Raw genomic sequence first — 23747 nt, 5'->3', positions numbered from 1 at the left:
TATGACTGCCAACTATGGCTCCTTCGAACGCGTATGAGTCATATAGGGTTTTGGGGAACCTGGAAAGCAATCATGTTGGCACTTGGATGATTAGCACCGTTTTTATCTTGAGCACTCCAATTGATTCATTAGAATAATTTAATCTAACTAAAATAGTTTTTACCTTAAAGTGTTTTGCTGGCATCGATACTGATCTAAAAAACATACTTGTTTGAGCGCATTAACGAACAGAAATTCATAAGAAATCTTTAAGAATGGGTTTCTTCCATTTAATTTTCATGTACCATGTTTTTCATTGAACTCATAAAGTATGCACCAAATAGTTGGGTAGACTTGTTCCTAGGATTCCTCTAAGTGCGATTAATACGCCATATAATCACAAAAATCAAACGTAATTTTGGTGCAAACGTTCAAAGCCCAAAAACGATTAGATTAATAGCAAGTGCAGGAGTACCAACTTGATAACTTTTGGTATAAATACAGCTGCGATTGGTTAATACGGAATACAATACCATTAGTACTTGCAAAGCAAACACACAAGCTACCAAAACCCCGAGCAAAATGTCCAGCTTCAAGAAGTTCTCCCTGTGCCTAGTGCTTTCTATCATGTGGACTTCGATTGCGGCCAGCACGCCAATTAGACAATGTGAGTCCAGTTAAAGAAATCACTTAATATCATTAACTAATTTCTGGTAAATAAATGTCCCAGGTGCCGACAGCAGCTATCCTCAGCCACTGATGGTGCAAATCGACGATTGTGACGCCTTGCCCTGCGATTTGTGGAAGGGAACCGAGGCCAAAATCGACATCCAATTTGTTGCCAGTAAGTAAAATGCATATAATGTTTTATATTCGTCAATCAATAATATTTTTGTCCTCCCTTTCATTAGCTCGCAATACCATGAAGAAGCTATCAGCCGAAGTGCATCTCACCTCGCTGGGAGTGACCATACCCTATGACCTAGAAGCCTCCCGTGGCAACGTGTGCAGCAATCTGCTCCATGGCGCCTACTGTCCCCTGGATGCTGGCGAGGATGTGACCTACCAGCTGCTCCTGCCAGTCACCACCAACCAGCCGGAGGTGCCCACGCGCCTGGAAATTCGTCTTCTGGACTCCGATAATGAGAATCGAGTGGTGTCCTGTTTCCTGGCCGACACTCGGGTCAAGAAGCCCAGCTCGGCAGTCTAGATGAAGATGACGTATAGATTAGGCCGCAAGACATTGTATCAATGTTTTTGGCACTGGACATCGAGTGATGCCAATTAATACCGCATAAGCAGTTGGCACTTAAGCCCGACAAACACTATTAGCAGTTATGAATAAATAATTAGGGGAAAATATTATAAATAATCGAAATGAACGGCTGAGCTAATTACCCGGGCACATGTGGGCGTGCGGATGTGTTGATGTGTGGGAGCTTCGACTTGTGGGACAGACTACGACGTCGGCTTAGCCGGACGCGGCTCACCACCCTCGAGGGCGCCATGAATCGGCTTAATTAAATGACGCAGAAAATTACGCAGCTCCGGTGTGGGAAGATCCTAAGGGTGGGTGGATTGCTGGTGGGGGGTGGCAGGTGGTCGGAGTGGCTGCGGCTTCGACGGCTCCATTCACAAGACTTTAAACTTGCCAGAGCTCCAGTTAGCCTCCATTTACACGCACAGCCCCTATGGCTTCCTTCCGGCGCTCAAAGCTAATTGGCTTTTCAACACTTTGGAGCTTCCTGCCGCTGATGGCGTCTAATGAACAAGCCCTGATGGGAGCACATATCCGACGGTTAGCTAATTGAGACGTTGACTAGGTGGTGACATATGGCTGGGAACTGCAAATTTGTGGCCGAACACTGGATCTAAGGTCAGCTAATGCCTTCTTTTAATAGCGTCTCCTTTTGAATAACAATCATTTATAAAATCAAACTTCCTTGCCATGTCTTAATATGTTTACTTTATTTGAAACATATATTGAAAAATCCGAAAATAAAAAGGAGGATGCTCAAGAAAGTAAGCCCATTCAATTGCTGGACTTGCCGGTTGAGGTACTGGAGATGGTCATGACCACTTTGGATGTAGGCCCTCATGAAATGATACGCGATATGTCCGAAGAGATGAAACAGATTAGCAATTCATTCCTGATGCACCGGCACAGGAGGCTTGAGGTTGACCATCGGGAACGTCCTGCGGAGAGTGTCAGGAATCGGGATGCAAGGTTCGTGCTGCAGATCATGCGCTTAATATGCACCTATTTCGACGACGAAAATTCTGAGTCGGACTTTGCTCTCTGCCTGCTGCTGTACTTCGATTTTAAACAGTTCCAGTATGACGTCAAAGATACTCTGACCTATTTTGTTATGAATTTCATACGACACAAGGAGAAGGATCCATTTAAAGGACTTAAGCTTAAACGATTTCAATATGCAATGACGGTTTTGGGTCTTCTGCGGGAATTTGAAAACGTTAAAATTCTGGGACTCAAACATTTGGTGGGCTGGAACCTGGAGGTCGAATTGCCCAACACCTTCATCGGTATTATTGAGGAGGGGAATGTAGTCTTCAGAACAACTTGGAAGTCCAACAGACGCATCTCATTTTTGGTCGTACTTGCCGAGCTGCTCTTTTACGAAAAGTCCAAAACAAGCTATACCGGTCAGAGGAATTTTGATGGCATCATATACACCTACAGTATTCAACCAAATTCGGTAGCTAAATCCGCTCCTCGGCTTTTGCTGAAATTTATAGTGGATGGCCCACCGTTATTAATTTATTTTATGAACAATTTCCTCACCCGAAACGAAGATCCTAACACACCGTATCACTTGCTCCCAAAAACGCACCTTGCCATTCGAATTGAGGGAAAGGCTTATCCAGGAACCCAGTTTGTCTATTTCAAAGATCTGAACATTGACGTACTGAAGAGTGATCTATCGATTAGATAAGAAGTGATAAACGGACATGGAGCCATGGCGATTTTTTTACTCTTTATAAGGAATTCCGTCAAATAAATAGGTTCATTAAAAATTAAGGCCGAACATGACTAGTTTATACCTTAATCACTGGGAACTTTATAAACACACGTATTTAGGTGCAGATGTACTGGGAATTGCCCATCCAAAGCGATTCAATGATGATAACAATTAGCCAAATTATTCGAAATTAAACTAAAGCGCTGTTTAACATTTTGTTGCTCGGTCATGATGTGGAAGAGCTATGAAAGGATCCCAAGTTTGTTGCGAAATGAACTTCAGTCGGTTCGGTTGGGTTTCGGCCTTCGTTATGATTCGGCTGGTCATCGAAGTGGTCGGGGATACAAGTTCCTACTACATGGAATACAGCACGAGTCCAAAGGTGATAATTTGATTGATAATTTGATTAATAAATCGAATAATTAATTTAATATCAGAAAGCAGTAGCAGCTATAAAACAAATACATGTTTTCGGGGAGTCGAACTACATGAAGGCCAAAATATATATCCACGAAGATCGATCCCACTTCGATCTACATGTCCAGTTGGTCCATGAGTTGGGAAGTAACCACCTCATCATGAATATAAAGGTGCGCGTAAAACCGGAAGGAAGTAATGTCTTTGTGCAACTGTTCGAATTGCGGCGCGTCAACTTTTGCGAATTTCTCAGCGAATACAACTCGAATCCGATGATGCAGTTGATGTTCAAAAAGAACCTCAAGCTGAACGACATTATTGTGTGCCCAGTTCGAGTCGGAAACTACTCGCTCCTAAACTCCGACGTAGCCGGAAACATCCATGCAGATGGAGTCCAGAATGGCACCTACAGGTTCTTCGCCGAAATAATCGAGGAAATAGGAGAGATTGCGAAAGTATTCGCACTCCAAGTCACCTCAGAGGTTTATATTGTAGACAAGGAACTGGACTGTAAATATCGAGGAAAAGCTTTACAATGTTTGGCCAATGATGCCTAAAACGTTGCGACTTTAAAAATTATTTTTAATAGTATAAAAAAAAGTATTATATAATCAGGTATTGGGTAAATGTTTTTCATTTGTAAACATCTTGATATGATAAAATGTGATAAATAAAAAATAAACTGTATGCAAGTTTTTTACGAATAAAATTAAAGATATTTAATTAAAAACAATCAGGCAAGATATACCAAAAACACCCTTCTTGAATATCGAATTTTTTGCCAAAAATCGTTTTCCTGATTTTAGGTGAAAAAATCGGTATTTTGATCAAAACATAGAAAATACTGGACCAAATATGGAATGTCATACCTCGTTGTGTTTGTTTTTTGAATCCCAATCGACTTGCATTCAAAATTGGGAATTCTAATTTTTTAAATTTTTTTCAAATTTTGATGATGTTACCCCTTCAAAAAATGCGAAATTTTGGCCAAAAATTAATTTTACAAAATTCGTCAAAAAGTGATAAGGATGGTTAGTATTGGTAATTAGGAGTAAAAAACTGTTATTACTTTGGCGGTGTGACCACTTTAAGTCAAGTTATACCCAAAATACCATATTGAATATGTAAATTTTAGCCAAAAATCGTTTTCCTGATTTTAGGTGAAAAAAAATTCGGTATTTTGATCAAAACATAGAAAATACTGGCCCAAATATGGAATGTCATACCTCGTTGTGTTTGTTTTTTGAATCCCAATCGATTTGCATTCAAATTTGGGAATTCTAAATTTTTCCATTTTTTTGCAAATTTTGATGATGTTACTTACCCCTTAAAAAAATGCGAAAATTTGTCCAAAAATTAATTTTACAAAATTCGTCAAAAAGTGATAGGGATGGTTAGTATTGGTAATTAGGAGTAAAAAACTGTTATTACTTTGGCGGTGTGACCACTTAAAGTCAAGTTATACCCAAAAAACACATCTTGAATATTGAATTTTTTGCAAAAATCGTTTCCCCTGGCGATATTGCTATTGATTTTTATTTCAGCTAATCGATGTTTTAAAAAGTGCGGCATTCTTGGGTTAACCTATCAGATTGTTTTAAAGGGGGTCCATTTATTATTAAATGGCATTAATTGAAACTGGTTAATGGGACATGACCATTTGATGATCGCCAGCAGACTATTTTTGTCATTGCGGCATGAATTTCGTTCGGCTTTTGATATTTTTTCCGCTGTTTTACATAGTAAATGGCAATGCAACTAACCATAAATCCTTGTGGGATGACGACGAGGAGAATGAAGCTCAGGTATTATGGGTACAACCTTACTTACGATCTATAGCTACTTCGCTTTCTAGAAACCGATACTTCGAATCCATCACATCAACATCTTTGGGGACTCTCGCTATATGAAGGCTTTATCATACATCGATGAAACTCGCTTGAAGTTCACTTTATTTGTATCGCTTCGTGAAGAACTGGGTAGCAATTTCCTGACATTCAACATAAAGATTCGAGTGAGACCGACGGGCAGAGCGAATTTCGTAACTCTGCTCCAAATGCGGGATCTGGATCTGTGTGGCTTCTTCGCGGAGTTCCGGAAAAACCCCATGATGAAGTACATTCTGCAATCGGAGATGCAACTAAGCGACATTATTGCCTGTCCTGTTCGGGTGGGAAACTACTCACTAAAGAATGTGAGTGTCAAGGACATCTATCCGCAGGTTCTTCAGAACGGGATCTACAAGTTCTTTGTGGAGGTAATTGAGGTAACAGCGGAGAAAGTCTTCGCCCTGCAGGTGACCACCGAGGTCCGAATACCGAATACCGCAGAATAAATATTTGCCAACAAAGGATATGTAATTACAGGATGTGTGTATGTCTATTCCGTTGGGCTCACCCCCCGTCTGCAATGTAAGCGGATTGCTGTCGCCTCGCCCTCGTTTTTCCGCATTTTCCGACACATTTCCTCCACCTTCCCAGTTTTTTTCCATTGTGCGTCATGAGCTGCGGAGCAGGAAACATATTGAAAATCGCTTAAAGCACCGAGTCCAAGTGCATGGCCGATTATGGTGATTATCCCCGAACTACAGAGACTTGCGTGTGTGCTCTTCTTCGAGGGGTTTCTTTGGATTTCCCGCGGGATCGTTGCGGTTTTCGCCGAAGCCATATGCGCAATTTAGTTATAATTAATAGAAAAACAATATGTTCAATGGCCAATCAATGACAATATAATACACGTAACTCTGCCAGAACTTTTGGTTAAAAGCACTGAAACCGTGGGCCACTAAACCCTTTCGTTCATAAACGTGTTAAAAACCGATGGTAATATGATATTTTAATGGAGCTTGAAATATCCGTGCCTCCGTTAATTAAAATCCGTCATGCGGTTTTCATCGCGTATTATTTTCCATGGATTTATTTCTTTATCAGGAAAGGGGTGGCCTGACAAGGGTCACACCCTCCTATGGGCAATGCCTTTCTTAACGCACAATCAAATCACTTTGCGAATTCAATTTGGCAAAAATAATGTGAATATCTAGCTATCTTCTATACGGCTACGGCAAATGGAAATCAAAATTTCAATCTCGCCAGGCGACGCAGGGAAAATTCCTGCAAGTAGCAAGTAAGTTGGGGAAAATTTAAGGGGGCGGCACTCACGTGAAGTGCCAATGCCTGATATCGAGTGTCGCACTTATGTGTGACCTTTGCAAATTCAATTTGTCGCCTTTTTATCTATAAACATTTTCTATTAGCTTCCAATTTTTTTATTTAATTTTTTTTTTTTTTTGAGGGAAGCTTTTCAATTTGGTTTTGGCAACTGGGTGAGGTCAATAGCACACAAAGTTTATTCAAAAGTAACTGGCAGTTGACGGGGAAATACTTGAGCTATTTTGATGGGTCATCTTAGCTTTTGTCCAGCCCAATTTGCCGTAGATGAATCAATCCAAATCCATGGATTTTCAGACCATGGCAAACTTCAGGCTCAAAAGAAACATTAAAAAACAACCTGCGCCCATTTTCTGGCAATTAAAAAGGCGTTGAGTTGGGCAATTAAACACACGAACCTGCCTCAAAATAATTCACTTAAATAACGCAATGTTGCGTAATTCAGTTTCACAGTTTTGTAATTAAAAGCATTTGCATAAGAATCACATCGAGCGACGGGCCTCGGGCATACTTTCATGCCACTCTAATTAAAGGCTGCCCTCGGTGCAGGACTCCTTTTGTTGGCCAGGACTTTGGTTCTCGTCCTCGTCTTTCCCTAAAGGTCATCAACGTCTCCGACAAGGCGGCTCAAGTCCCAATTTCCCCTTCTTTGGGAGCTCGCAAAATGTGCAGTTGCATGGTTTGTCAATAGCGTTTTGTCCTTTGCGTTGCCAGCAGGAAGTCCTTAATGTTTTTCCAGAGTGCCTTTCAATCGCTGTATAGAAAATTTAGTTGTTCGGCCTCCAGTCAAAATACACACAAATATATGCGTTCTCTGTCAAGTAATGTTTTTATTCTTTTACACTTTTACAATATCTAACAATGAATGTTTGATCCTCCTACTAGTTTTTAAGTTAAACTTAGTTTGTAGTGGAAGCCTGCGTTGGAATTAATCTATGATTTAATAGTTAAAGAGCTCGGTATTCATTATTATTGAATTTAATGAGGCGCGCCCATTTAAACATGTGCCTCGACTATCAAATACCCATCCACCTAATATTATTATTAAAATATCAGTAAAGAGTATAATCATTATATCCGCTTTAAAGCGAAACAAACATGAACGTATTTTATTCATTTCAATGGACTGTTAACTGTTGGCCAACAATGAGGCTTAAATCAAATCCGATGGGTGTGTGGTCGTGTGTGGCCATCGTTTTAATGTTCTGCGATTCAAATGCATTGTTTAAGTTTAAAAATATCAAGTGTACTTGCTATGAGAAGTCGTTTTGCGAACTAAAGCGTTGCGAATTAAAGGTCCTGGGTCGCGGCATCGTTGGTCTCTTCTTGCATGCCCAGACTCATCAGCTGCCCATTAACAAATCGACGGTATGTATGCACAATTATTACAATAATACCCTAGCAGAGGGTATATAGATATCTATATAAGTCAGGCATATTATTTAAAAATAACAAAAAATAATACATGTGTTATTCAAGTAGTGCAAGTTTATGCCACCTTCTGTTTGTATAATTTGTATAATTTATAATATTTTTTTGCAGTGCATTCTATCGCTATACCGAAGGTTCAATGGATACAGGCCGTTCCTTTACAATATAACCGTTGATATTTGCAGTTTTCTCAAAAATCGAAAACGCTATCCGTTTGTGGACTTAGTATACGACGGTATAAGGAACTTTAGCAACGTAAATCACTCCTGCCCATACAATGTTGGTAGTATATCCCAAAACGTTATAATACTTCTATGCACTAATTGTTTTTCAATTTTGTCTAATTTCCAGCATGACATAATTGTGAACCGAATGGTACTAAATGACAATATGATCGTTAAGGTCCCTGTTCCGAGTGGTTTCTACAAACTAATGTTTATATTGAAAACAGATGGCATTTGGCGGGGCGAAGTTGAGGTTTACGTTGAGGTTAATCTGGGATACGATCGTTAAAGATACAAAGATACAAGGTATACACATTAGTTATAAGATACATATCTATGCAAATAAGATAGGTCACTAATTGTAATGAGGCCCGCACATACTATCTCGACTATTAAGTACCCATTACTAATCGAACTAATTTAATAATAAATATACCTTCCATTTGTTATATAGTATTCAGCGAATCTATTAGGTATACCCTTTACGTCTACCAGTAACGGGTGTAATCACGATATATTCATTAAAGCGTGACAAACCTAAACACTTTGGATTCAATTCAATGAGCTGTTTACTGTTGGCCAACAATGAGGCTAGAAACAAATGGTATCAGACTGTGGTCATATGTGGTCATTAATTTGCTACTCAGTGATTCAAACGCTCTGTTCAAGTTTAAAAATGTTAAGTGCACATGCTACGAAAAGTCCTTTTGCGAACTTAAACGTTGTGAACTGAAGGTCCTGGGACGCGGCATTGTGGGCTTGAATCTGCATGCCCAGGTTAATAAGCTGCCCATTAAGTCTACGACGGTATGTAGCGGAGTTGACTCATTCCAATTGTGTATTTTGTACTTCATAACTATCGTTTTTAGTGCGTACTAACCCTGTTCCGAAGATTCAGTGGCTACAGGCCGTTCCTCTTTAATGTCACCGTGGATGTTTGCCATTTTCTTAAACACCGAAAACGCTATCCGTTTGCCGACTTAGTTTACGATGGAATAAAAAGCTTTAGCAATTTAAATCATACCTGCCCCTTCAATGTTGGTAGTATAACACCCAAACTTAATTAAATATTTCCGCATAAATGATTTTATTTGCAGCATGACATAATAGTACACCAAATGGTTCTGAATGATGACATGATATCCAAAGCTCCCGTGCCAAATGGTTTTTATAAACTCAGGTTCATCGTGAAAACAGATGGCGTTTGGAGGGGCGAAGTTGAGGTCCATGCTGAGGTTAATCTGGGAATCGATCGCTGAGGAACTAGATTTATCCGTTTTAGCATTATCTGCTAAGTGAGTAGATAAGATCTATTTATTTACGTTTGTTATTCGCATTCAATGAAGCTGAAAACTGATTCTACACTTAAAAAAAAGTACATAAGAATAAACTGTAATAAATATCATAAAGTAACATGATAAGATAATATTAATATGAAGCTCCTATAAGAGGAGGGAAATATAAGAATCTAGAAATATAAGAGGAGGGATCTAGAAATATCTTTCAAAAAAATCTTTAAGTCTTTTATCTAAATCAACTGAAGATTTTATTAAGCCTCTTAAAATAGTTCTTACTATCAGTGCATTTTATGGTTTGCTGTTTCATTTTCCAGTGCACACATCAACAAATCGCAAATCCATGTTCAAAAATCATATGAGGCTAATTAAGAGCCCATTACCCAACCCTCGCTGAGTAAACAGACACCGTCGACCGCAAGTCAACCAAACTCATGAATCAACCCTCTTCAGAGAGTCGGCTACGAGGGGAGGGTGGGCTGGGTGTTTTTACACAGCATTTTGGAGGGGGGTGCTCCGAATTGTTACGTGTGTAATCCGACACTTGGACGAGCCGACAACCACCTGGGCAATTAGACCGTGAAAATCTCCATGCAAATGAGTGCTAACTGCTCGGCGCTCTCGTTAAGAACATTTCCTTGGACGAGTGTCAGGAGCAGGCGGATGGATGGATTCACAAAGGCCATGGAGCTATGCTAATGAGCTGCCGACCCCCAAGAAAGCTGACAATTAGCCGGGGGCCAGGAAAAGCCACAAACTGAAACTTGTTGACCTCGTTGCCACAACAGATCTTGGCCAGGCTCAAAACTTAATAAGCCATCTACATTTTTTTTTCACAGTTTTTAGCCTTCTTTATGCGGCTGGGAAGCCACTTGTTCGTTCGGTTGTGCGACGGAGTATAAAAGTTCGTAATTTAATTTCTGTTTATTAGTCGGAATTGTTTTTGACGCACGAGCCTGTTTTCCGATGGCGTCGCGACGCAACAATTTAATTAGATTTTTGTAGACCGTTTCTTTAATTAATTGCATTCAGCTGCAATTGAAGGCAGGGCTGGATATCGAAAGATAACTCGAGTGTCAGACTTTTACCACCGATTCGCCAGTATAAATCACGATATATGAGGTAGTACCCGAATCTGTATACATTATAATTTTTATAAAATGGAATATTTATTAAAATATATCTTAAGTCTCAATATTATTTCACTTTAAAGACAATTACAATTTATATAGAAAACCAAAAGAACGTTGTATTAAATTTTACGTGGTTGAAGCCCTGTCTTAATTCCACTGATTTACCTAATTTTTTTGGCCAAAAGCTGACGCCATTTTGGAAATTCACTTGAATCGCAAGAGGGGAGCTACATTAAATTTTCAAAACCACAAAAAGAATCCTTTGGTTCTTAAAATGTCTGAACAACGCTGACCATGATGATGCCAGTGGGAGTGAAGGAACAGAACTCTGCCCGATGGAAGATACATGGGGCTGGCAACAAAAGGTGCACTCACCTGTCAACGCCCCAAGCACAAACACCATTTGCACCACCCCAACCCCCAGCTGGCCCCCACAAAAGCCATGTGGAGTGGGTGGCTAAAACTCCAACGCAGTGCAATGAAATTCTTCATCTACAATTCAATGACATTCCATTCCGGGCTTTGGACGGGGCGTGGCAAGTTGCAGGACGCTGCCAATAAGCGTGCCCCCAGTGGAGCAACAGATGATACATTTATGCAGCGCCCCCTGGTGGGCCTGCATCAGGGGGCGTGGCTGCGCATGCGCCTCCCGTGCGCGTGGGTGAATCGGGGGTGGGATGGTCGAGCTATGTCATCCGCCCGGCGAATCCCAGAGCAGCCCGCTCAGGATTCCGCCGCAAGGTGCGAGCGAGAGCCGCACATTCACATCCCGTTCAATAATGCGGGTGTCCAGTGGGTGGGGGCTGCTTGGGTGGTGGATGGGTGGCTGGGTGGTGGTTACTGCCTTTCATTGGCTTCGCATTCAAACCCAATTTCAGCTAGCAACATTGCGACAGGTGACCGTCCGCCGTTCAGTTCTCTTTGAAGCCTGCCGCGGGTCAGTTGCGTGTCACGGAAAATCCTCAAGTTAACTGCATAGTTCTTGGGCTAACCAAAAAGTTTCTGGTGATTCCCGATTAAAGTTTAATTTCGAACGAAATTTTTGAAATTGTGCAAACTACACATTGAATATTTAGAACAAAAGCAAGCAAACAAAAAATTAAGTGAAGTGTTAAACTTAAATACATAATAAATACACCTAGAGTTAAAACAAATTAATTATCAAAGTGCATTAAATAATCAAACATATCTAGGGTTAGATGAAGCAAAAGGTAAATTTAAATCATCTTTTATAACAAAATACCCATTTTATTTGTATATATATATTGTTTTATATATAGTGGATTTACTATTTATTTGAGAAAATTTATTTCAGTTAACTTTAATCCAAAGCCAAATACTAAAACACTTGACACTTTATTGTGCAATGATAGGACTGATTGCTGACTTCAAATGAAACACCAGAAAGTTGACGTTACAACGCAATAGAAAAGGGGAGAAAAATGATGAACATGAATCCGCCGACGCACCCGCACCCTCACCCACATCCTCATCCACACCCACACCCACAATCGCAGTCCCATCTCCAGTCGGTGCAGCATCTTGGCCAGCATCAGCCACTGCCCGCCCTGCTCCAGGGCCACCCAGCCACCACCCACTTCGTGGAGTGTCGGGCATTACCAGCAATCAACGAGACATTTCCGCAATTTGGCCAGCATCGTCCGGCTATTTCGCTGCTCTCCCCCTTGGATCTTTCACTGCGCGCCGCGGCCAGTGTAGTGCCAATTACTCCACCCTCGACGCCCTCGCCGCCTCGCAAGCGCCAGAGATTAATGTCCGAGGAGAATTACCTGTGGCGTCCGCACATGGCGAGTCCTGCAGCTCCAGCTCCAGTTGCTCCTGCGGCAGGACCGTCGAGCCTGGCAATGCAGCCGGGCTACTTTCATCATCATCAGCAGCAGCTACAGCAGCAGCAGCAACATCAACAACCACACCAGCAACATCATCAGCAATATGCCACACGCAGCAGCTTGGAGGGCGCTTCCTTTAATAAAAGTCATTTTGACGGGACGAAAAATAACTTTGAGCAAATTCCGGCGGGTCAATCGAGCGTCAGCTCGCCCATCTACGTGGAAGATGAGACCATTGTGCTGACCGAGGACGAGGATGAAACAGTTGTCAGTTCCCATGACTACAATGAGTACGCCACGGACACGGAGGAAGTCAACGAGGGCGACGATGAGACGCAGCAGGTACAAGTCAGCGATAATGGCGACGATGATGAGGAAGAGGTGTTTGTCGATGTCCTGGGCAGTGACGATGACGAGGATGAGGCGGTGGACCCGGTGGCCACAAGATTGCAGGCCCAACTAATAGAGACCACGGCCCTGAAACGCAATGAACTTCTGTATGAGGATGAGGAGCTGCACAACCAGGCGGTAAATGGTTTGGCCAGACTCTTTGACCGGGATTTTCCAGAGCCAGATGTGGAGGTTTCCGATTTGGCGGAAGTCCAGAGCAACAGCGGGAAGACCTACACAGATCTGAGTGGCGTGGCGGAGATTAGGACTACTAGTTCTGCCAACCTTCCACCGCCTCCTCCACCTCCTCCGGCTCCAGCGACTTCTTCAATCCCTGCTACACCTCCACTTCCGCCTCCACCCATATCTCGACCCCACAAGGCGGAACGTCGGAGGTCGAAGCTACGAAAACACATGGCCATCGATGAGGAGACCATAAGTCCAGTTTCTGGCACCATCATTCGCAAATTGCGTGACGACGAGGAGCTGGTGGTGCGCAAAGGCGACATTGATCCGGCTTTCAACGTGGTCGAAATCACCGAGGAGGCCAAGGCCATCCTGGCCAGCATCGACAACAAGATTGGAGACTACATGTGCCAGCTGTGTCGCACCGTCTACGATGATGCCTTTATGTTGGCCCAGCACCGCTGTCCCCGCATCGTTCACATCGAGTACAAGTGCTCCGAGTGCGAAAAGGTTTGTGGTCCGAAGGGAGGATTCGCTTTACAGGCGGCTAAAACAAGTTTTCCTTCGCAGGTCTTTAATTGCCCGGCCAACTTGGCCTCCCATCGCAGATGGCACAAGCCCAAAGCGGAGGCGGCTGGCGTTAATCCCGCCAAGAAACGAGTTGTGGAAACTGGCGATCTGGTTCAGGAGGCGACTAGGAGTGGCGATGATGCCAGCGATGGCATTTATCCGTGCCATATATGCGGAAAGACTTTCCGACGGTGAGTTGAGTTAGTAAGACTTTCGAAAAAACTACAAAATTGAATTAGTTATTTGGTATTTAAAATAGTGAAATTTTAAATATTTTTAAGCAGTTAGTTTGAAATGTTCATATTTATTTCGCACAAACAACAGTCAAGCTTACCTGAAAAAACACCAGGCCTCCCATCAGATGTTGGATAATCTCAAGAATCTGGATTTCTTCAAGTCCCAGCAGCAGCAGTTGGCCATCAACGGCCACCAATTGGCCGATCACGTCCAGCTGCAGCATACAACTGGACAGGCGGTCACATCTGCCACTCCCTATGCATCCTTGCCACGCCCACCGCCTGGCATGCCCATCTACCCGCCCCCAAGTGGTAAGAACTATGCGGGTGGTCAACGCTTTCCGGGATTTCCCTTTCAGTCCTTCGATCAGCGGCGCTTCTACTCCCTTGGCGAATTCTATCTATCGCAGCACTTGGAGCGATCCTCGGCCTTCCAATACGTGCAGGCCAATCACCTGAGGCAACTGTCCAATGTGGCCCAAACATTGATGCCTCCTCTGCCCGTCAAATGACCCAATCCCAATACAAATGTCCTGCGGCCGGTACCACGCATTGCGGCAACAACGACGGCAACGGGACCTCCAGAGGCAGCAACAGCAACCAGGCAAGTGGCAACCGCCGCAGGGGTGTCCTCCGCTGGCCACGCCTTTAATTGGGTGGCTCCCTCGACCGCAGGTGCAACTGCAACGGGAAGTGCAACTGCAACTGCCACGGCGACGACTGCGGAGTCCGGCGGCAATGTTATCATGTGACTTACCAACTATTAGCAGCATTGAATCAACGATCTCTAGTTAAAGTTTAATAAATCAATCAAATTATAAGGACGTCTTTTATTCGGGGTGACAGCTATTGCAATTTTATATAAATACATTAAATTTTGCCTAAACATTTTTATTACATATATGTACATGTGTATAGTATTCTAAGGTCGAGCCCTACTTCTGCTAAGGACATGGGATACTGCATGTGCCAGGAAGGTTTCCTTTCGAACACCTTGAAAAATTGAGGACTTGGGGCCTTGAAATAGTTATTAATAAATAAAATTTATAAATATAACTAGGATATCGTAGAAGAAGTTACTCACCCTGTGCAAAAAGTAAGCTTTCAGATGGCATTTGTTGTAGTCGTTTTTGTATCTCAGATTCCGCCTCATTAAATATCTCCGGAAGCAGGCTGATTGTCTCGGTTTCTTCGCTGACATCCAGGCTTGGTTTTGGATATAAGGCATTGGTCATTAAAACCAGGGTTAAAGTATCCGGATCCTTGTGAAGATTAACCAAAGTATCGTTCAATAGCTGCAACTGCTCTCCTTTGTCACTACCCGATGGTATAAATTGCTCGACTATGAGTAGATATCCTTGTTTATATTTAGTAAGCACATTCAAAGACTTCTCCACCATCAATTTCAGACTTGGGGCCTTCGAATTACCACTCAAATCTCCATTGGCCATCACACCCATTAAATAATCAAAACTACTAGAATTTAGGGACTCCAGCTCATCCCTTCGCTGAATCAAATCGAATATTATTGGATTGATTTTGCTCTCCCTAAGTTTTTGGGTTCTCCAATCCTTTAGCAGGTTGCGTCCATCATTGGACTCGCAGAGCAGCTCATCCACAGGATCATATTTGGTGTTGGGCACCAGACTGCTCAGCATCTGCCTGCCTCCGCCGATGAGTACATTTAGAGATTTAGCAGTTTCGCCAGAGATCAACTGTTGGGCTATATCCTGGCAACCGGATTTTATGGAGCTCCGCGGCATCCTTTCATCGCATTCATAGTGGCCATTGGTGTTTCCCAAAGCAGCTCCAGTGGGTCCGGTAATCCTTTGAGTGGTCACAAAACCAGTTCGCAGGCCAGCCAATTGTGCCTGTCGCAGAATGCTTATCGGTGCTTGCGTTGCATTAAATAACCTTCCGCAATCCTGCTGACTTTCTGGGACTTTATCCAAAGGAATTCCCAACCAAAGAGCTCGGGAAACACTGGCCACTTGACAGGGAAACTGCTGACTGCAGCTGTTCTTCAAGCGAGCCAAGTGGGGGAACTGATCCCAAATAAAGTTGCTATTGCCACGGCTAATATCTCTAGTTGGAAATCGAAAAGCAGCCAAGTCTCGTCCATCGATTCCCTGTATCACAAATATCCTCACGTTTTTAGGATAAGTCAAATCTTGTGGCCTTAATGCCTCGTTCAGCTCATCAATGCCCTTATCATACCAGATTTTCTGCGAGGGCGCCACCCTATCCTTCCAATAATCCACATCCGCCACGTTGGCCACATCGTTCTCCACTTCGTACCTGGTCATAAAGCCAATGCAGAGCAATGTGACCATTACCGTTATCAAACATGTTCCAGCCACCAGGAACACCTGGGTTGATTTCAGCCGAATAATTTCGCAAATCTCCTTGGTCCGCTGTGTGGTTACCATTGCAAAGATGCGGCCAAAACTGATTCACAATCGCTCTCTTCTTCGGGCTTTATCATAACGAACATTATCTGCTATCTGTTGTTCGAGATAAGGTTTGGATTCGCCTTAGGAGAATTACAGCCCCAATCGTTGGCCGTTTTGTTGGGTTTAAGTGTAGCAATTAACCCACGTCATGAATTATAAATGCACTAATTGGCGTGTCAACTAATGCAAAAATGCAGTGAGAGATATTAAGATCAATGGATACAAAAACCATTAGGGGTTTAGTGTATACGCAATAATAGTTACACTGTTTATAACTGTATTTTTGAAATCTCATTTTATTAGTATTAGGTATTAGTATTAGTATTAGGTATATTTTGTTTAAGTTATGTTATGTGTTGTCAATGGTATAAATTATGTTTTACACATATTTTCTTCGTATAAATGCAAACACTCAATTACTTCTAATTTTTGCCAGTGCACAACATTGAGAATTCCGAGTTCAATTGCCGTTTTGAGGGGTCAAAAACGTCTCAGCTTTGGCCATTAACTATTTCTCACATTGGTGTGGGCCACAATTGATTTGTGAGTTGGTCTAAAGCAGCCCAAGTTGTCAGCAAAATGGAATGGAATGGCCTCTTGGCCCTGGTAAACGACAAATACTAATTGTCATTTGGCATTCAAATGACGTTTTCAATTTCCACCCCGTGCGACAAACTATTTCGCTTATGAATTCTCGCCCAATTAAATTGGCTAACACACAGTGCAGCAACGGTTTGTTCATTTGCCAGTTATGCGAATGCGAAATTGTTGCCTCAATTACCTGCCATTAGCCCCCATTTACGCCCCCTTAATACCATTCCATCCCGACCACGCCCACTCGGTCAGCCACGTCCGTCATTTCGTCGCTTTGAAGTTGCTTTGCATTGACATGTGGTCAGTTTTCCCCCGGCGAAACTGTCACAATTTCAATTCGAATCCCACTCAACTGACAAAGCCACACGGTCGGATATCACTTTGATTATCGTTTCGGTCCCTTCATCTGTTTGTTTTTCCAACTTGTCTTGACTTGCGGAAATCGCTGACCAATTTCAATGACAATTTTTCAATCACGCTGTGATTTTGCCTGTCAAAGAGCAGCACACGTTGCGTATGCGTAACATGAATAGGGGTGTGAGTTTCCATAACTGCTTTCTTACCCCGAATCAATGTTTGCAGGTTAAGTAGTTATTATAGAATTTACATAAGACAGGTACAATCATATCATAAAAGTAAAACATTTCTAACTTTTATTTTTATGTTTAGTTTTATATAAAATGTTTAGATTTAATAATTAAAACCATAATAAGACTGCGATGAAAAATTAAGTCCGTAATAAATCATATTTTTCTAAGCCTTTCCACATCCCTCATCTCCTTTTAAAAGTAACGTCTTTGTTATTTTATTGTCAACTAGAACCGAATACACGTCCATAGAAATCAGGATGGCAACTCCCGAGTGAGCTTTTTGCGAGCGAGCTTTTGACAGCGCCCTCTGCTTATGAAATGTTGAAGCTTTCTGGATGCATGTTATCATGGTTCTTTGATAAAATTAAAAGGCAAAAATGAAATGGATTATTAACACAATGGCATATTATATAAATATATGACACTCTATGAATATTATTGTGCTGTTATCAAAAATTATTAAACTTAATTTTTTTTATATTAATAAGTTATTTAAATAGTTGTATGTTTTATTAACACAAACCATAACTTTAAGCGATAATTGCCACAAAGTAAGTAGTATAAGCCGAGTTTATTTATTAGGGTTTCTTATACTTTATCAATCGCCTTTATTTCCTACACAAATTGGGTTATGGAATGAATGTGCTTATAAAATATTATGGTGCTCATCAAGAATCACTCCGCAAAACTCCTATAGGGAACAATTTAAAATGTATAAAATATGCCAACAGCTGGTGAAATCTGGTCCGGCTCACAAAGGATTAGACCCTGCCCGCTGGCCAAATCATTTATAGTGCAAATGGCATTTCGTATGCATCCGACAAGCGCCGCAGGATGCAATTAGCGGCGAGTGGCCATCAAGTTACCAGAGCCATCGAGGACAGGAAGACGAGGTGGCGAGAAGAGAAAGAGAGGAGACGGCAACCCAGGAACCCGATAACATGGCCAAGAACATTGCTTTTGACTGGCAGCAGCGCCCAGGAAGTCGACGGGCGTGACGCATATGGGTCACTTGGCCTGGCCCACGTCAATGGCTTTGCAGGATGCCGAGCCAGCTGCCGCTGCCGCTGCTGCGTCTTCTGCTGCATCACACCCACGCCCACGCCAATGACCACGCCCACGCCCGGAAAACTGGGTGTTTCCCCGACCCCAATGGAATTCATATGCAAGAGAGTGAAAGAGAGAGAGAGAGAGAGTGGGCGAGAGGTAGAGACGGAGCATCTCTCCACAACCATGACCTTGCCCCCCAAATAGAAATTCTCATCATCGAGTGTTGTTTGCATTCCAACGGCGCCTGCCTAAAACATTTTCCGTGTTCGTTTTCCATATGGCAAGGAGCGCGGAATTTCCTTGACACATTTTCAGGGGAAAATAATGCAAAGCCCAGCAAGTGGAATGCCCAATTAAACTTTAATTGGACACGCTTAGTGCGAATTACGCAAATGTGCAAAACAAATTCGCCTGATTTGCTAATAAGAAATTGCATTTAGTGCATCGAAAACTACACATACAAAATAAATTAATATGAACAAAAAAAATATATATCCCCGCACATCATCTCAAACAATATATCATCAACACCTTTTCGTACGTTTAAGATTCGTTGTTGATTAGCACTACAAAAATTATACAATTGCGGCTCTGGAAAGGCCCCGCCCACTCTGACGCCCAAAAATTACAAAACCCTGTCATTGACGTCAGATAGTCGTGTGCAACAAACATAGTCGTCGCTAGGCGCTCGTTTGCAATCTGGAAAACTGTCGATTTGCTACTGAAACATCTCCATATTCCTAGAGCTCACCCATGGGTAAGAGGTATCTGATAGTCGAGGGACTGCAAGATGGCGTTTTCTCTGCATTAAACACCTGTAGCTTAAATCAGTTCACATTGAACTGACTATTTTGATACATATACAATGTATAATTTAATAAATTATTTCGCAAGTCGATACTAAGACGCTTGAGGTCAACTGCAGCTGTAGATTGATAAGAAAATTTCCACTTAACCTACACGTCTTAGCATCTGCCATAATTGGTATTTCTCTACATTGTTTACGCTTGATTGCATGCCATTCTCATTGCCATTTGACAGCAATTTATATAATACAGGGGGGTATAGTCTAGGGGATGAGCAATATGACTAGTCTATCATGGGTGCAATAAATGATGCAGTGGGCTGGAAAATTATTCATTCCAATCTTGGCAGCGCCTTTTCAAGAGTACCTCCAAGCAATCTGCCATGCTATCTTATCATATACATAAAATATATAAGTTAAATGAGTTTATACAAATAGTATAGAAATAGAAAATACGTAAACGAAGTTTATTTCCTAAAGTGCACTTTAATAAACTAAATTAAGCTACTAAAGAATCGAACATTATCACTGCAATTTCGTTTATTTTTATTAGGAAATGCGCTGCGCTGAAAGTCATTTCGTTTTCCAAAGCTGTATTTTAGATTATTTTTTTTTTAATGTTTGGCAAACACGAAATAGAAAGACCAGCGGCGATAAGACAACGGAGGAAAGGGAAAGAAATTAAAAGAAAAGAAAAGAAAAGAAAGGAACGGAAGAGAGATAAAACAGAGAAGTTGCATTTTATTGATTGTATGAACTTGCGGCTGTGTGCGTGTGCAATTTGTATTTGTATCTGTGGCTGTACTGAAAAATAGTTGACAACTGACGATGCACACAAACACATTGACACACTTTTATATATAACCATATATATTTCTATTTATGTACATATATCTCTGGCATGGCCTTGAACGTGAATTGCATTTGCGCTCGAAAAGCGAAAAAGTAAAGGGAAAAAACAAACACCGAGCGAAATGTGCCAAAGCAAAAAGTTTGAACGCACACAGGCGCAATTCGCAAACTGCATTTCCCACTCTCTCGCACTTTTTCTCTCTCACTATCTCTTGCTCGCTTTAAAGCATTCCCTCCCTTTCCAGCGAGGAACTAAGAATCTCAAGGTTACCGCATACACATACAAATCAAATCGCTCATGTGATGTGCACTCTATCGCGCTCTCTCTCTCTCTCTGTTCCTCGCTCTTTTTGGCTGATATGGAAAACTACCGAAAATAATTAAATTTTCAAATGCAATTTCATGTTTTTGGCTTCTCTTGGCTTTTGGACTGATCCACCTGTCAAACTGCAGGTGCCTGCAGAAACATTTCCATTTGCATCTACACAGAGCAAAAATAATGACTATACATGGATAAATGTATTCTACATTGAGCTTTCTTGAAGTCTATCTTATAATAGTAATCTTATAATAAATTTTATTAAAGTATTTACTTCTTAAGATGCTGCCTTCAGGTGTTTTTGATTTTTTTCAGTGCATTCCCAACTTGTATCGCATGTTTTCTGCCTACGTTTGCATCTTTCCATCTCCGCTTGCCAACAAATTCATTATCGCACAGATACAATTTTCAGTTTCACCGCATTTTTCCGTATTCTATTTTATAATTTTAGCAACAATTTCCAACAGCATTTTCCTGTGTTTGTTTAGCTTATAACGTAGGTGTGTGCAACTCAGCGGTTGAGGGTGAGTGTCCGTGTTAATTGGTTTTGAAAATAACATTTTACATGCTTAAAATGCATTTTGATTAATTGCCGCTGAAACTAACAAAGTTGATGGAAATCGCTAGCCATTTTTGGTTGCCCCCTTAACTGAGTTATGATCGAGAAAAGTTATTAGCTTTGCCATTAAAATACCAATTGGGTCACAGCAATTTCCTGCATCAATATGAGAAATCGGTGCAATATTGCTCATACGCCACGTTGCCAAGCCGATTCCAGAAAATGTGCAACGGTCTTTTCGTCAGGGGAAGTGATTGAAGAGGGGTTAGCACATACACACAAATGACAACTCCCACCCCCATAAAAGCGCCATAAGCCCCCAAATGTCAAAGTTGAATGCACAATACGAAAGGCGATGTGGGCTAGGGAAATGCAAGAATATTGCAAATGCAAGTGAAATTGAAATCGAAATGGGAATTGGAATGAAAATGAAAATGAAAATGGAAGTGGGCATGAAACCGTGAGTCATTTGGCACACTTGTCCGTCCAGTGCAACGACCAACATATGCTGCCCATTAGCTTTACCGTTGCATAAAAGCTACCCTCTGGCTCTCATTTCTCTGTTTCCCGATTCTGTTTCTGTGTTCCTCCTGCAATAAGTGAAACATGAAAGCGAAATTTCTGGCACATATTTCACAAACATCGACTGCAGACAACGCGTCGCAAGTAGCGATGAATCATTTGCCCTCTATATACTGGTGTACAGCCAATTCACCACCCTCACACAGCTGCACTTTTGCGAAAGCTCTCTCTTGGGCTCACTGTTCCATTCCACGGCGTTTCACACGCACACACACACACAAGCAGAGTGAATCCTTGTAGCATATATTTCAAGTTCACTGTCAAGGTCACCTACTACAGTCATGCGCTGCGAAAAGGGGAAGGGTAAGGGCGCTTGTTGCAGCAGCAGCAAAATCGACAGAACCAGCAGCTACCTACACAGTGCTGGCGAAATGTTGCCCTCCCACTCTGCCACAGTTTTCCCCAAAGTATACACATTCTATATTAGATGCGCTCTAAGCTCGGCCCGCACAGCAAGTACTATAAAGAAATATATGTGTTCGCAGGGGATATAAATACGTTTGTTCATTTAAAAATGGTTTACAGGCCAGCAACTGATTTCGAGCAAAATTGAGCCCAGCCCAGGATTATTTTTAGTAGCAAATGACATTTTCAGCAAATTTGGCTATACTCGATTATCTTTTTCCTATTAACAAAATTTTTTAAGTTTTTCTTGAGCATAGTCGGTTTAAAAACCAGAATAGCAACATTTGAATTTTCTGACAAGTAGTTTTAAAAAGGATCATAAGAATTTAATTAATAAAAATAAAGTAAAGTAAAAATCAGGTGCTTTTTATAACGAATTCTTAATGTTATTTAACAAATGTTAAAAGAAAAACTTTTTTATTTTAATTCCGTTAGGTATCCTGTATTACCTAACAGGTGACAAAATTTTTTGGTACTCTTAAATATGTAGACCCTTTCTGATTTTCTTAGACAACTTCTATTCGTAACTAAATTCGCTCGTAATCCGTAATGAAATTTTATTCATTTCCCCACAGTGCCAGCGATAGAAAAGTTTCCTTCGCTACCGCAGAGAAAGGTGGGCGCAAACAGTTGGCGGTGACTGTGCTTGTGGAAGTGCAAGCCATGGCTGTGTGTGTATCGGGCGAGTGGTTATATATTTGTATACGGGGTATATATGTGCCACTATATAAACTTCGGAGTGCGCCAGTGCAGTCGCATGTATGTATTTGTGTATCTGTATCTGTAGATGCATTGGTATAGCCCGACATGCCCTAACATCTGTTGCATATAGCCGATGATATAGATACAGATATGTACATGAATCGCCAGAAATACATATATTTACCTGAAAATATGGAACCAACAAGAGCTGCCAGCGATACATCTGCGGATGCGACCGTTACAAAGTGCCTAGGTATGCAAGAGTTGCACTTAGCGCATTTAATTAAATTAAACAATTAAACAAACATGGCGGGCAGTGTTCTCTCGGTCTCTCGCAAAACCAACACATACACCAGCGGCCCCAAACAAATTCAATTAAGAAATTAAAATCGAAATGCCAGCATGTTTGTGCTACTAGAAGAGAGACCTATGGGTGAGCAAAAGAGATGACTGTAGCAGGCAAGAAAGAGACGCAACCACAACCTGTGTGGGGATGCAGATTTGGGGTGCTGGCTTAGCCGGTGGAAAATTGCAGCAGACACACATTTGTCAATCGAAATCGAAATCACATGCACAAAGTACATATGTATGTATGTACATAGGTATTAGCAGGTCCCACCTACGTCAGACATATGACAGCAAATATCCATACACTTAGCAGGGCCAGTAAGCCAAGTAATTATTGTATTTCCCTTCTATCACTACAAGCATTTTGTGTTGCAAGCGTCAGTTAGTCAATAAATGCGCTAATTATATACATTTCGGTGCCCAGGCCCAGAACACGAACCGAAAAGCCCAGAACCAGTAGATACACAGCGCACTCAGTGCATATACAGTGGACACCCTTGGGGGAGAATCGTTACAAACATCCAATCTAGTTGGGAATTATAGGGATCTGCAAATTTCTTATTTTTTGTCATAACTCTAATATCCCTATTAGTTAAAGATCATTTTTAATGGCATGCAGTGGCACAGTA

General features: G+C 41.7%; 7 protein-coding genes across 8 annotated transcripts; 6 read left to right on the top strand and 1 right to left on the bottom strand.

Annotated features, from left to right (window-relative positions):
* Positions 1 to 486: 486 nt before the first annotated feature.
* LOC6728690 lies at positions 487 to 1357 on the top strand. Its single transcript, XM_016175068.3, has 3 exons — positions 487 to 646; positions 710 to 823; positions 891 to 1357. Exons 1-3 carry the CDS (start codon positions 562 to 564, stop codon positions 1187 to 1189), a joined length of 498 nt encoding a protein of 165 aa, XP_016035360.2. The 5' UTR covers positions 487 to 561; the 3' UTR covers positions 1190 to 1357.
* Positions 1358 to 1937: 580 nt separating this feature from the next.
* On the top strand, positions 1938 to 3986 carry LOC6728688. Of its 2 annotated transcripts, none has more exons than XR_006541913.1 (2): positions 1938 to 3342; positions 3398 to 3520. XR_006541913.1 is itself a non-coding variant. In XM_002103988.4 (2 exons), exons 1-2 carry the CDS (start codon positions 3205 to 3207, stop codon positions 3932 to 3934), a joined length of 675 nt encoding a protein of 224 aa, XP_002104024.2. In that variant the 5' UTR covers positions 2169 to 3204; the 3' UTR covers positions 3935 to 3986. The 2 variants fall into 2 exon arrangements, 1 of the variants encoding a protein (XP_002104024.2); XM_002103988.4 differs by having other exon boundaries at positions 2169 to 3342; positions 3398 to 3986.
* Positions 3987 to 5038: 1052 nt separating this feature from the next.
* LOC6728687 lies at positions 5039 to 5726 on the top strand. The gene is made up of 2 exons (XM_002103987.3): positions 5039 to 5182; positions 5233 to 5726. The coding sequence occupies exons 1-2, from the start codon at positions 5075 to 5077 to the stop codon at positions 5710 to 5712; spliced, it is 588 nt and encodes a 195-aa protein (XP_002104023.1). The 5' UTR covers positions 5039 to 5074; the 3' UTR covers positions 5713 to 5726.
* Positions 5727 to 7509: 1783 nt separating this feature from the next.
* On the top strand, positions 7510 to 8510 carry LOC6728686. The gene is made up of 3 exons (XM_016175069.3): positions 7510 to 7912; positions 8087 to 8254; positions 8327 to 8510. Exons 1-3 carry the CDS (start codon positions 7643 to 7645, stop codon positions 8486 to 8488), a joined length of 600 nt encoding a protein of 199 aa, XP_016035358.1. The 5' UTR covers positions 7510 to 7642; the 3' UTR covers positions 8489 to 8510.
* An 85-nt stretch (positions 8511 to 8595) lies between these two features.
* On the top strand, positions 8596 to 9583 carry LOC6728685. Its single transcript, XM_002103985.4, has 3 exons — positions 8596 to 9006; positions 9069 to 9236; positions 9297 to 9583. The coding sequence occupies exons 1-3, from the start codon at positions 8785 to 8787 to the stop codon at positions 9456 to 9458; spliced, it is 552 nt and encodes a 183-aa protein (XP_002104021.1). The 5' UTR covers positions 8596 to 8784; the 3' UTR covers positions 9459 to 9583.
* A 1908-nt stretch (positions 9584 to 11491) lies between these two features.
* LOC6740633 lies at positions 11492 to 14677 on the top strand. Its single transcript, XM_039295905.2, has 4 exons — positions 11492 to 11838; positions 12001 to 13563; positions 13624 to 13814; positions 13948 to 14677. Exons 2-4 carry the CDS (start codon positions 12070 to 12072, stop codon positions 14369 to 14371), a joined length of 2109 nt encoding a protein of 702 aa, XP_039151839.1. The 5' UTR covers positions 11492 to 11838; positions 12001 to 12069; the 3' UTR covers positions 14372 to 14677.
* Positions 14678 to 14685: 8 nt separating this feature from the next.
* On the bottom strand, positions 14686 to 23712 carry LOC6728684 (alkaline phosphatase). The gene is made up of 3 exons (XM_016177070.3): positions 22955 to 23712; positions 14944 to 16492; positions 14686 to 14876 (listed from the first exon to the last, which is right to left on the bottom strand). The coding sequence occupies exons 2-3, from the start codon at positions 16286 to 16288 to the stop codon at positions 14782 to 14784; spliced, it is 1440 nt and encodes a 479-aa protein (XP_016035355.1). The 5' UTR covers positions 16289 to 16492; positions 22955 to 23712; the 3' UTR covers positions 14686 to 14781.
* Between the last annotated feature and the right edge of the window lie 35 nt (positions 23713 to 23747).

This window comes from Drosophila simulans, chromosome 3R, assembly GCF_016746395.2.
Source record: "Drosophila simulans strain w501 chromosome 3R, Prin_Dsim_3.1, whole genome shotgun sequence".
Lineage (NCBI taxonomy): Eukaryota > Metazoa > Arthropoda > Insecta > Diptera > Drosophilidae > Drosophila > Drosophila simulans.
This window is presented reverse-complemented; position numbering and strand designations above follow the sequence as displayed.